Source organism: Manduca sexta, unplaced genomic scaffold, assembly GCF_014839805.1.
Source record: "Manduca sexta isolate Smith_Timp_Sample1 unplaced genomic scaffold, JHU_Msex_v1.0 HiC_scaffold_1893, whole genome shotgun sequence".
NCBI lineage: Eukaryota > Metazoa > Arthropoda > Insecta > Lepidoptera > Sphingidae > Manduca > Manduca sexta.
In genome coordinates this window covers 108-13200 of record NW_023592803.1, presented here as the reverse complement: position 1 = coordinate 13200, position 13093 = coordinate 108, and the positions used below count along the sequence as shown (strand labels likewise).

Genomic DNA, 13093 nt, shown 5'->3' with positions numbered 1-13093 from the left:
AAAGGTCGGCTTGTACAACCACATCGGACTTCAGGTTGAGCGTTTTAAGCGTTTGGAACCATTGAATATTAAGTGACCATGCTGAGGGCAACCAACTAACGGGTTACGAACCTCGGCTCAGGATGGCCTCTGGAGGAGAATGAGACATCAACGATTAGGGATGAGTGTACTAGACAATCTATCCATTACCGTATTCGTCAGTACGCGGTCTGGAATTACTAAAAGGTCAGGGGCGGGGAACGCGGCAAACTCCTCGGCCGCGAGAACGGTATTGCGGTCTTGTAAAGTGTAATTGAGTTTTAGGAACTCCTTTTTACGACGAATAGCGTCGACGAAGATTGACATCGCCCTCTGGGTCTGTGGGAACTGAACGCGGCCGTCTCCATTTAGTGCAGTCGAATAGAGTGTAAACAGATTTTGCTTAACCAACGTGTTAGGGTGACTTACAGCCCAAACGAAATAGAACTTACCAGTCATTTGCAGAAAGTGCCTGGTAGTAGGCATATTGGTACCCACGAGGAGGTTGCGGTTGCGGACGTACCACGGGGCACCAAGAGCGCGTCTTTGACCGACCGTCTTTAACAGGACCTGTAGACGATGCAGTCCAGCAGGCGGTAGAACCAACGCGGTGACGCCTATGTCATTATCAGCCTGTTGCGGGTGGACATTTTACTATTATTATTTATGAGCCAATGTAATAATGGTATTTAACTTATTTTTATTTATTATTATTATGTCAATTCTTTTTATTTCGAAGGTTTTTATTATTATTATTATTATTATATAAATCTGGTGAAAAACTCAAAAGTTATAAGCCATTAAAATTGGGTAATAGGTATCAAAAAACAGAAAAGGGACGAAATATTTGCATGTGACGTCACCGGGAATTACGATGCGTGTGTAAGAGATAGAGCGATATCCCCACTCCACGTCCACTCCTGCACTTAGAAATATTTTGTTACGTGGCGTTATCCTAACCGATGACATCGGGCGTTTCCGGAAATATTCGGCTCCGCGGTCTGGCTGGCAGAAGAGAAGATATGTCACGCGGCGACTATTCTTTTATTATTCTCTCTGGCTGGACGTTGTCAAAAGAATGTTTAAAATTGTATTCTGTAATTATTTTGCTAATATAATGTTTACTGTAAAAAGAGCGTTTTACATTCAGAAGTGGGATTATACAAATGATAATTTGAAGTTACATTGAATTCGAATGTGAAGAGAACTATCGGAATAAATCTGTGATGAATCATTGAATGCCAAAATTAAAATTACCAGATTCTCAGATTTTAGTTACCATGGCAACGTCTACGTCTGTTGAAGTAAATATGTCGGGAATGCCTATGGAATAGGGTACCGGACTCATTTTTGTTCTTTACTATTATCAAATATTTACATAATATTAATTATAACACAGAAGGAATTATTAAAATCCGGTAAAAAATCAACAAGTTATAAGTCTTTGAATTTCGTTGGAAGGGGTAATTAACAAGAAACAGAAAAGAGACGAAATATCCACATGTGACGTCATCGGGAATTACGACGCGTGCGAAAAAAGAGATGAAGCGATATCCCCACATCGCGCCCACTTCTGCACATTACAATATTTTAAATGTGAATTACTCGCTCATTTTTTAACCAATTGTTATGCAGTTTTCGCAGGAGTGCTTCTTTTTCGTATTATTAACCATTACATATAGAATAATGTACAAAATCAAGCATAGGCCGGTCCCCTATTGATGTCTGTACATTACTACGATTCACGACATTCATAAGAAAAACTTCGTTATGCCTGCTGCTTGGCTCACTGAAGAGGCTGTTTTTTTTAGAAACTAAATCATTGGAGACAGGAATGATTGGAGTCATGTGTATTCAAATCGGTGGCGCAACACTTCAGGCTGACAATGCGAACGTGCGTAACTGTTTAATTTATTTAATCTGATCTGTCTGTGGCCGTGAGCCTTTTGATCATATTCTGTCTGTAGTCATGAGCATTCTGATCATATTTTGTCTGTAATCATGAGCATTCTGATCATATTCTGTCTGTAGCCATGAGCATTCTGATCATATTCTGTCTGTAGTCATGAGCATTCTGATCATATTCTGTGTGCAGACATGAGCATTCTGATTTGTGTTGCTGGGCCCTATTTGTTTAAAAATATAGGTACCCAATTCAGTTCTACTTTCTCAAATTTATTTTTGTGAATACCTTACGGTATTCACTTTGCAGGATGGCCGATGTTACGTGGCGTTATCCTAACCGATGACATCGGGCGTTTCCGGAAATATTCGGCTCCGCGGTCTGGCTGGCAGAAGAGAAGATATGTCACGCGGCGACTATTCTTTTATTATTCTCTCTGGCTGGACGTTGTCAAAAGAATGTTTAAAATTGTATTCTGTAATTATTTTGCTAATATAATGTTTACTGTAAAAAGAGCGTTTTACAATTTGTAATATAAATAACTACCCCATTTGAAATTGGCAATGTCTTATCGAATTTTAATGCTATTGTCACAGAATTTTTTTGTTGTACTAATTGAGGTTACACATTAAAAAATGCACAAAATCAAACATATTCAAATACTCTATTAATCGCGTTAAGTCGCGTCGCGAATGCGGCTCGCGTGCGTACTTCTAATCAATCACTTCTAAATATTTGACCAATTTGGTCAAGGAATGATTCTAACCGAAGTGTGCACATAAATAATTTGGTAAAGATCTGTTGAAAAATAGTAGATGTAATATTTCGGTGTGTAATTACTATTAAATATTGTTCTGGTATATCAAGCTAGATGAATCAAAATTGATCACGTAAGCTTAAATGTTTTGTTTTGTTCGTGCGTGAATTGTGAGAATCAAGTAGCAGGGGTTATGCTAGTCTGGATTAATGGGCATCAACCCTAGGTCGGTGTCATGAAAGAAAAATCGTATAATTTCCATTACTTTTATTACGTTAAGAAACCTAATTTTCACAAATTTTTGTTACTATGTTTAAAATAGCATTCTTATACTATATTGAATTTGCGTTTTAAAATTCAGTTCCCAAAAACATGCACAAAGATAATTATCATATTCATTTAGTAATATTGAGGTAGTTATTAGTTTCAGAACTTATACCAATTATAAAATGGTTCTAAAAGTAACAGTAAAAATTCAAAGAAAATTTCGCTGGAATATGCCTTAATGCCAGTATGAACAGTTATTGGAAAATAAAACAATACTCTATTATACTGTGTATCGGAACCTGAATACACCCATGAGAAGCAACAATAACAGCTTCTCAAATTCTAAAAAATAACAGGTATCAGTGGTCCGCGTGATACTACAACGTACTAGTACACAATGGGACGTGACGCGACGGGACGCGGCTCCTCTGACAAGCGGTCGCGACCCGGCGAGCCGCTCGGTAAGCCCGTCCGCGCGCAACTCCACCGACACACTGTTATATTCCAGTAAGATACATAAATACATACACATACATAAACACTTAGTTATAGACTCGATGAAACTTCAATACAACAGAGTTGAGTGCTACGTTTCCCCACTAAACACAAAGTTAACAAGTAATTGAAATAAACCAAATAAAATTACTAGGCGATGCGTGCTCGACTCTCATTAACATAAAATTGTAGACGAATACAATTATAATCATTCCTCAAAAATTTCATTTCATTTATAAGATGCAATTCTTCGAAATACAATCATGCATTTAATAAAATAGATAATATATCAGCCGTTCACACGTATACACAAAATAGTTGTTACACACATGAGAAAGTAATATTAAAAATGTAATGTAAATAACAGTAGAACCATCTTCAAACAAGAATGAACTTATGAATGACATGTAAGTAATGGGCGCGACGGCGCGACGGCAGGGGTGTAATTCAGTCTCGTGGCCACGCGCCGCCTGCGCCTACTCTCAACTTAAACTACTTCACAACGATACAATTAATCAACTAAAACTATCATCTGCATCCTAACATTACAAATCATAATGTACCCTCTCCTGCTCACGTTTGGAAGGAATAAACAACGCGCCTATATGTACATTCTGTTGTAGTGAAAGTAACCAATTATTTATTCCATTGATAGCCGATGCAAGCGGAATCTGGCTGTTCGTGTCAGATCAACATACTCTCGTCTGATCAATGTTCTACGTCAAACGATCTTAACACAAAGCCAATTTCTTTTTATTAGTAATTTATTATAATAGTACACCAACATTACACAATTCGTTTTTTTTAAACCTGATTTTAAAAGTTAAAAATAACATCGCCACATTCTCATTATACATGAAAATTAAAGTTTTATATCTTTAAAATTGTTGTGGATACAACTTATTACATAAGCGAATTGAACAAATTTTATGTTTGCAGGACTAGTTAATTTATTATTTTTATTATTGTACCTGGCCAATGACAGGTACTCATCTAACTTCAGGAAAAAAAAAAACGAATTACACTTTTATGCTGAACAATTAATTATTAATCCAATACAATAAAATATAAGCAAAAGTATATAAGAATCCCAATAAAGGGATAAGTTACCAAAGGTAACAAATTCGCTGAAAAACATTGAATAACTATAGCATTCAATAAAATTGTAATACCAGACTTTACCATAATAATATGATAAGTACAGTAATAATTGCAACTATTTTAAGATATTAGATTCCCGTATTTGCTGTAAAGGTTTAAAGTACAATCAATCAATCAGCATGTGGTGTTATTAAGTTTGGAATGTTTATATGCCGAACATGCAATTGGAAACTAATATCTTAAAACAACTAAATAATTGGAATTAATAATGTTTGCTCTTGAGGGTACTTAAAAATTTAAGGTAATGAATTCTCCCTGTTTCAGAACTTTTAAGTTTTAAGTGACCCAAGCAAAGAGCAATCAAATTCAATTTGTTAGCAAACAGCTCGCGGTTACCCGACCCGTTTCTATTCGTATAGGCAATAGGTACGGTATTAGGCTTCCTGACAGTTACATCATGGACACACATCACTAGTCCGACGACAAAAGATGGGTCGTCGCAAAACCGAGTTATTTTAGTATCAGTCTTGGATGTCAGTTTTGTAATTTTTAAGACTGTAAAATGTCGGAGTAAGTTTACCTACACAATAAATGCTTCATATATTAAATCAGCGCACAGGCTTATAATTCAGTCTGAATTCAAAGATGTATGATGTATATTATTCAGTCATTGAGCATGACTTCGCCGCGCTTAACATTTCGTGGACGTTTGTTTTCCCTGATATGTTATAGGTTAACGTTAGGTTCTCAATATTACCCATAACGATGTAATTAATTAATTTGTAAGCTGATGGCCGTTTATTTTAATATAATCTTTCGTAGCGTATATCGAGTGATTCTCCAACACAAATACGCAATCAAATATACCTCGCCAAATATTACAACACGTTTACCGGGATATCGTGTGGGCAAAGTTCGAACAAATCTCTAGTGTAGTATTTTTGGAGTGCGAAATCGATTCGTTGGAGATACCCAAATATTCTCGTTTTGATGTTATACATTAGTATGAAGTGCGACACTAAACATGTAAATAATGTACTTTCGTTACATTTTGTTGAAAAACAGTGAAATAGCATAAACTTGCAATAATCCTAACATTTCTGTGAGAAGCAAAATATGCCAATACATCGAAAAATGCACAAAGACAATATTAAATTCGTAATTAATCATTAAACACAACTGAACTAGTGAAAAAAAAATTATTGCATTGGCATATTTATAGGTCTGCTACACTGTCGTGGTAATATTAGGTTAACGATGCGTTTTTGTAAAACTAAACATTGTAGGTTTGCATATTTTACAAAATATAATACCAAACTTAGTAGTACATGTAAGAGATATTTCACACATACTGTTTATATAAACCAAGTGGGATCTTGTGCTATTTTAGTGAATAGTGACTAATATTATTATTATTATTTATAACTATTGCAACTATATCAATAAATGCTTGATAGAAATCTGACAATCCAGGAACTAACAGTGAGACACTTGGTTCGGTAACAGTACATGTGCTACAATATAACATTTAATACTTTATTTCAATGTAAAATATTATTTATCGATAAATTACAATATACAATAATACATTTTTTAATAATTTCATTTGTTAGGAATAATGCCAAATGTGAGATTTATTGTCAATAATATGTGGAAGCAATAGAAACGATGGCAAACTATTCGCTTTATTTATTCCCAGATATTTGTGTAACTTATGTAAAACATTGCTTGCGCGTTATACAGGAAATCAGTGAATAATAATCGAACCTAAGTCAATATTATAATAAAATTTAATAAGTGTACCCATGTACCCCCTCTATACGCTCAGCACTCTAACAAAAGTGAAGGCCTTGTTATTGAATGAAATGAGAATTATTTTGATGCACTTGGGACACGGAATAGATGTAACAAGTAGTGACATCATATCGAAGTACCGGGTCGTGCGGGCGAGCGGCGAGCGGCGCCCGGCTGGGGTGGGGAGCGGGGAGCGGACAGTGGCGTGGGCAGCGGGCGTCCTGCTTCGTGCCCCGGGCCCCCTACCGTGTTCCTGCTGCCATGCCTGCTCGCCTACACGCGAACCATTTACAATTTTATTACAATCTAACCTAAAGTTGAGGAAATGGAAATAAGAATGTTCAAACATTCTTAGTAACATTTTTGCCAAAACTTCCATATATTATTTATCACAATTATAAATATAAATATCTAAGCTTTCATTAATTTTGATATTATTCACTTAATCTTAAAACTCTCATTTAAATATCTCACTTGGCACAATTATAACGCAAATCGTACATTTGATAATAATAATCAATAAAACATCACGACAGAACCAAACAATACGACGCTTACACTCGCACCATTAATCGCTAAGGTATCATCCTAATTTTCAAAATCTTCATTTAGATTGTCAATACAAGAAAACACTATAAAGCTAACAAAGACAAAATTACAAAGAAAACGATCAACAAATGCCACTTACAAATTAAAATTCATAAGGTTACCTTAGTCTCCAACAATTACTACCATATCAAAAATATTTATATCCATCGTCGGTGGATCTCATCTCCAATATCGATGTGGAGGCGGCCGCGGGGCGCAAGAGCTGGCGGCCGCTAGTCAAGTCAAGGCTCGTCACAAAATCTCGCCGATTCGACATGCGATCGGCTTTCACTTTGGATTTGTTACTAAACACCCAAGGCACACGTCGATTCATTTCACTGATTTACGACGCAGCATGCAGAAATTCCAATAATCCGATACAAGAAACATTCCTAAAATATAATGTGAAAAGCATACGTTAGTCCATTGAGCCTCCTCATTAAAGCGATGTTGTGTACAATTTCCGTTTCCAAGTTGGTTTACATCCCACACACCCTTCAAATAATATTTAACATTATAGTGTAGTGACTTCAACAGATTAATCTATTACATAATAACAAAACAAAATATGCTCTCAGTTGTATAAGAAGGTGTGGTACTATAGATATCGCTATTAACCTGTGTATATTGTATATTATGTATAGAGAACATAATCATTAACTATTGCATCTATATGTCAACTCTTATAATGCAGCCGAGAAACTGTATGAAAACAATATAACAATTACTATCGTTAAAAAATAGTGTATATGAATAATATTATATATAATAATATATATTCAATTATTAATCATCAACATAGATAATTACCGGGATAAAATATGGATTTATCAATATTATTTAATTACAAATTCACTAGATTAATATATTTATGTCAACAACAATATCTGGACACGTGTTGCCAACATAACAGCCTGCCTGCACAGTTATTCGAGATACTGCCTAAGGATCAAAGTGTCCGTTGTGGTCTAGGGTGGCCTCAGCTGTAGGAGTTAGTCGAATAGCAATCTTCAGTTGTAATGACGGATCACAAGATCAGTGGCCGGCCGATGCTGGCGGGAACTGCTGGAGTCAGGGGTGAGACGGTAGTGAGGGCGCGCGGGGGAATTGCAGAGGTGACTGAAGTGTTTACTGCTGCGCTGGCGGCGGCTGCGCGGCGGCGGCCCGGCGCGCTCGCCTGCGCCACCATCGCACGGATCCGGCGTTGGGCTGACTGCAGATACAAACACTCGTTTTAATTACCACATCCCTGTTTCAAACACGCATTACAAAGCGATACGCGTGTGCCAATTAATCTAAGAAAACACAGCATTTCGCGATGCTTATATTTATAAAACTATGTAATTACGACAGATATATTGCAATTCATGGTATAGGACACATTAACCAATTTCGTTGCATGTTTATGCAATTGCGATGTTATTGAATCAAAAATATTGTTTTTTTAATAATTAAATTATTTGTTTCAGTAATTAAGTGGCGACCTTTGGAGGATATATGTAACTACATAGTACGATTAATACCATAACAAAGTACGATCCGAACTCAAAGATTAATACAAACTGATATGTGAGTTGTCAATCCTACCAGTATAGGCATTATTTTTAATTAGTTTAGTTTGAGCTGTATTAGAAAGCATTCCCTTTGTTTATTTTTCACTCATATCACGAAATTTTTATCTTTGGCTATACTTTAACTGAGACCACAATGTATGATATGTAACCGTTCTGAACTATCAGTTCTACTTTTGATAATACTCAACCGGTTTCAGTATATTCCACATCAGAAATTTAAAATGGAAAAGCAAAAGGAACGAAACATGAGGTACTTGACAAACGTCTAAAAACTTTTTACTGTAATACATACATCACTTTTGAATAATCTAAAATGTTATGAGATCCAGTTTATTCAAAGGTGTACATACATATGTAACAGCTAATAAAAGAACATCGATATTTCACGTTTTCACGTTTCACGCGACTACCACACTTAAATCATGTATTTATTTTATTTCGAAACAACATTCGGTAATACACAATACAAGTATCTTTAATGAGTATTAGGGTAGTAGTAATATTATATTTTCCTAATTCCAATTATAAGTGCTTCTTAAGTTGTTAGTTGTTGTTAGTAGCTTGAAACGTTCTTATTCACTGGAGCTCACACACTGGCGATTGATAATTATTAGTGACGACTATCAACATTTTATTTCCAAATTTGGACATACCATTTTATTCTTCAATCAAAATATAAACTTTATTATTTAAATTCTGGAACAATATAATATGTAGACCAAACAAACATCTTCACCAAAACCGGCAATTCCAGAAAAACCACGAATGTTTTACTGGCCCTCAAGTATCAGAGTAGGTAACAAAAGTGAAAGTTGATGGTCAGGGATCTAAAACGAGTGTTCTGTTGCTCGGGGGCATCTAGAGAATTCCACCACGACATCCTTTAGCAAAGGCGTATTTTAGCGTATGGGGGCATCTTAGCCCGCATAATTAGAGAAGTGCCGTCCCGTATGAGTCGAAGAAGGCCACCGTAGGTTTTAGATTGTATGCTGGTGTAAGGCATATACAGAGAAAGTGTGTTTTTTCATGACATGTTATCAGCTCTGCCACTGTATTACAGTTCATAATCTACTAAATTCATGATGGCTGGTGAATAATTTCGTGTCAGCGTAGTGCCACGATGGTCGTGCAATCCGCGTGGTCAATAACAAATATTGTAAAACAACTGCTAAATTAATAACACTGTCACAAAAGAATAAAAGAAATTCATAATATAAAAAAAATACGATTTCAGTGTCCGGCCATTGCGACAATTTTATCGTATTAGCTGGCTTGAAACACAACAATCTCCACTCACCAAAGTCCAAATAATGTGCCTGAACCCAACGCCAATATCTACTTCTTACCCGAGTTATCCGAGCCAGTAATACCAAGCCGATTTGACTTGTCCATTAACGCTATAAGCGAAGTCTTACAGTGTGATTCCATCACTTCAACCGACACTGTTGTCAGAGAGACAACTGGCGCGAAATGTTAGCTTTGCTGTTGTATTATGGCCAGTAAGTGATATTGCCAGATTAACTTTTATCACAAATTTTAAAAATATTGTAAAATCGTTCTTCACCATTCCCAAGCAGGGATGTTATGGAGCTCCGTAACCGTAACCGAAACTATCGGATATCCGAAATAAAATATATCCGTAACCGTAACCGTTACAAAAGTTTCGGATAAGTTACGGATAATATGTTACGACAGGTTTTTGTTTCACGCGCCACGTGAATCTTGCATAGTTTGTTATTTTTTGATCATAACATAACTTCATTCATGAATAGTCATTTTTTATTTATGAGTAGACCTACTTAATTTAATAAAGTGAAGAAAAAGTGTTGTGTTACGTACCTAAATTGATTTATAAGGACAAAATGCGTCCAAAGTCGAGTTCAATATAGATATGTTTTGATTAAGTTAATGTAAATTTTGCAATATGTAAATGTGATAACTTTTCACGGAGAGGAGGTGGCACTACTTTACCGAAAGTTCATCTCAAATCAAAGCACAGGGTTTTTCGAATACCCATGTCACCCAATTAATTCATAGATAATTATTAATTAGTAATTCACAATGACGACGAACGATAGTTAGTAATAGATGGTAGATACCGTATTACATACTATTCTTATTTTACTTTAATCTATTATCCGTATCCGAAACTAACGGATAATCCGAAATAATTACATATGCGTAACCGTATCCGAAACCGATATAATTTTATTCCTATATCTATATCCGTATCCAGATCCGAAATATTATATCCATTACATCCCTGCTCCCAAGGTATAAGTTGTAAGACTTCGTGAAATCATGCACTATCCTAAGTTTAGGTATAGTGTCATTTATTATACAGAGCCGACGAAACCAATCTAGAATTTTATTTATGCTTCACCCACACTTCCTTCCCAGCTATCCCTCCCAACTTTTCTCCAGGACTCTGCAGTCGCTGAGCCGGGGGGATACCAGTATCCCATCCGCGGGTCTCCCGCGGTGTTGACTGGGGGGTCCAATACGCAAAAAAAAAACCAAAGACATCCTTTGTACACAACCCCAAATACTTTGCCATTACATACACGTTTATAAGGCTAAAATAAAATATTTGGCAGTTACGTGACATTGAGAATAAAAAAGTAAGTAGGTACATGGTGGTGCATGATATGATTAATAATGTTAGCACTAACTTCTGTTTCTTGAGTTAAAATATCGGTAAATGATCATTTAGACATAAGGAACAAATCGCCAAAATACAGCACAGTTTTCGTACGGTCTAGTTAAATCCCAAACATTCTCATACATCACTTTCAGCCTATAATCCACATAAAAGACGAGGAGTACATGTAGTTACACAGTCCATTATAAATGAAACATTGAGGCACATGATTTAAGAAAATTTTATTGGTTAAAATATTATATTTATATTACAAAACATTCGCCGTGTTTAGCTTGATACATTAGTAATCAATTGAAACTTACCTATTGTGTCGCGTCAAAGACATAAAACAACGGGTCAGTCACTTAGTGGTGCCTTTTCTTAGGGTCACACAATGAAGGAGGAACCCTTACACGGGTGTCTCTTGATATGTTTCACCCCGCTTCGGACGCCCGCTACAAAATGTAAACATCTCATTATGTCACAGTGAGCCGGCAAAATTATATCACAGACAACGAAACAAGTTCGCAGTGCATAGATTATCGAATAATACGGCATATACTTATCTTAAAAGTACTTCATAGTGTACACCAACAGAAGTTTCTTGCAGTAATAGTAATGATATCAAAAGACAAAGTGGACTTGTAACTACATGTGACACACCTGGTACACATCACATTCAAACGCTCTGGCAAACAACCACCGACAGACCACACTTGTATTATACTCATATAACATTTCGCAATTGCATCATTTCCATAAGACAAATATAATAACCACGGATACATATCGAGTTTAAAACATACGATGAGACGTTTAATTACTGTGAATCAATCAAACAGATCATGACCATAGCGCACTATCCATACCTGAACACTATAGAAGGGACCGACGATGTGGACTGTAGTGTCGTGGTCCTGTTGCTGCGAGCCCTGCTGCTGTTGCGATTGTTCGGGCAGTTTGATCAACGAGCCGGTCACGCGCTGCAGTTCGCGCACGTTTTGCCCGCCCTTGCCGATAATGCGGCCCACTTGAGACGATGCCACCACGATCTCCACGGTTAGCCGTACATCATCAGAGCCAGACATAAAACCTTCTTCCCTCATCTTCTCGAAAATGAGATACTGCGCCTTTAAACATAAATAAATTTGTTAAATATGTCAATTACAAACTAATTTACTAAGCACAGATCGGCAGTCATCGCGGGGAATTCTATGGTGTAGGTCAAAACTGAAAATGTACCTTCCATTGAGCCTCAGGGCTTCCAACGATGGTGACCTTGCGTTCCTGCTGAGGGTTCTGGTTCTCGCCTTGCTTGTCCTGCTCCAGAGGAGCGATTTTGACCGAAGCATTGCTGAATCTGATGATGTTGCGAATATGGGAACCCTTTGTACCAATGATTGCCCCACTGCATTATTCGGGATGTACAAATACGTAGTTTCCTGGAAGGACATAAATTGTTCATTTATTATATCAAAACATATAGTGGGTTTATAATATATTAGTTATTACTGAGAATGAGGGCGAAGAAGAAGTATATAAAATGAACATACAAATTCCAAGCGGCACTGCAAGTGTATCTCGTCTGATTTACAGAACCATCTTTTGACAAACGACTGAAGCTCGTATTTATATATACAATATTTCTATTATAAGAATATATTTATTATATGATATTTCTATTATAGAAATATTTTTGTCGAAACCGCGTCATGCTTTAGTATTCAATTGTATTCTCGTTGAAGTTATTAGCATAATAAAACAGATTAAAACCGGTTAACAGAAAACAGTTACAGTCTTTAATTCACCTAACGCACATAACAGGCTGTAACAGATTTATTCTGGGACTAATATACACGAAGAAGCTAACTTGTGCACACTCACTCATTCATAACTACTCATACAAACTTGACTGAACGCACGAAACGCAAGTTTTATTTTTTTATTACTAGAGT

At 36.3% G+C, this 13093-nt stretch overlaps 1 protein-coding gene across 1 annotated transcript; it reads right to left on the bottom strand.

Moving 5' to 3' along the window:
- Positions 1-2930: 2930 nt before the first annotated feature.
- On the bottom strand, positions 2931-12561 carry LOC119191761 (insulin-like growth factor 2 mRNA-binding protein 2). Its single transcript, XM_037445626.1, has 3 exons — positions 12381-12561; positions 12008-12268; positions 2931-8136 (listed from the first exon to the last, which is right to left on the bottom strand). Exons 2-3 carry the CDS (start codon positions 12242-12244, stop codon positions 7951-7953), a joined length of 423 nt encoding a protein of 140 aa, XP_037301523.1. The 5' UTR covers positions 12245-12268; positions 12381-12561; the 3' UTR covers positions 2931-7950.
- Positions 12562-13093: the final 532 nt, after the last annotated feature.

Bases quoted from the DNA above. Each gene is read 5' to 3' on its own strand.
- LOC119191761 (XM_037445626.1), bottom strand. From the start codon at position 12,244: ATGAGGGAAGAAGGTTTTATGTCTGGCTCTGATGATGTACGGCTAACC. The intron at 8,137-12,007 runs GTATGGATAGTG...TTGTATCTGCAG, and splicing joins GTCCCTTCTATAGTGTTCAG to TCAGCCCAACGCCGGATCCG.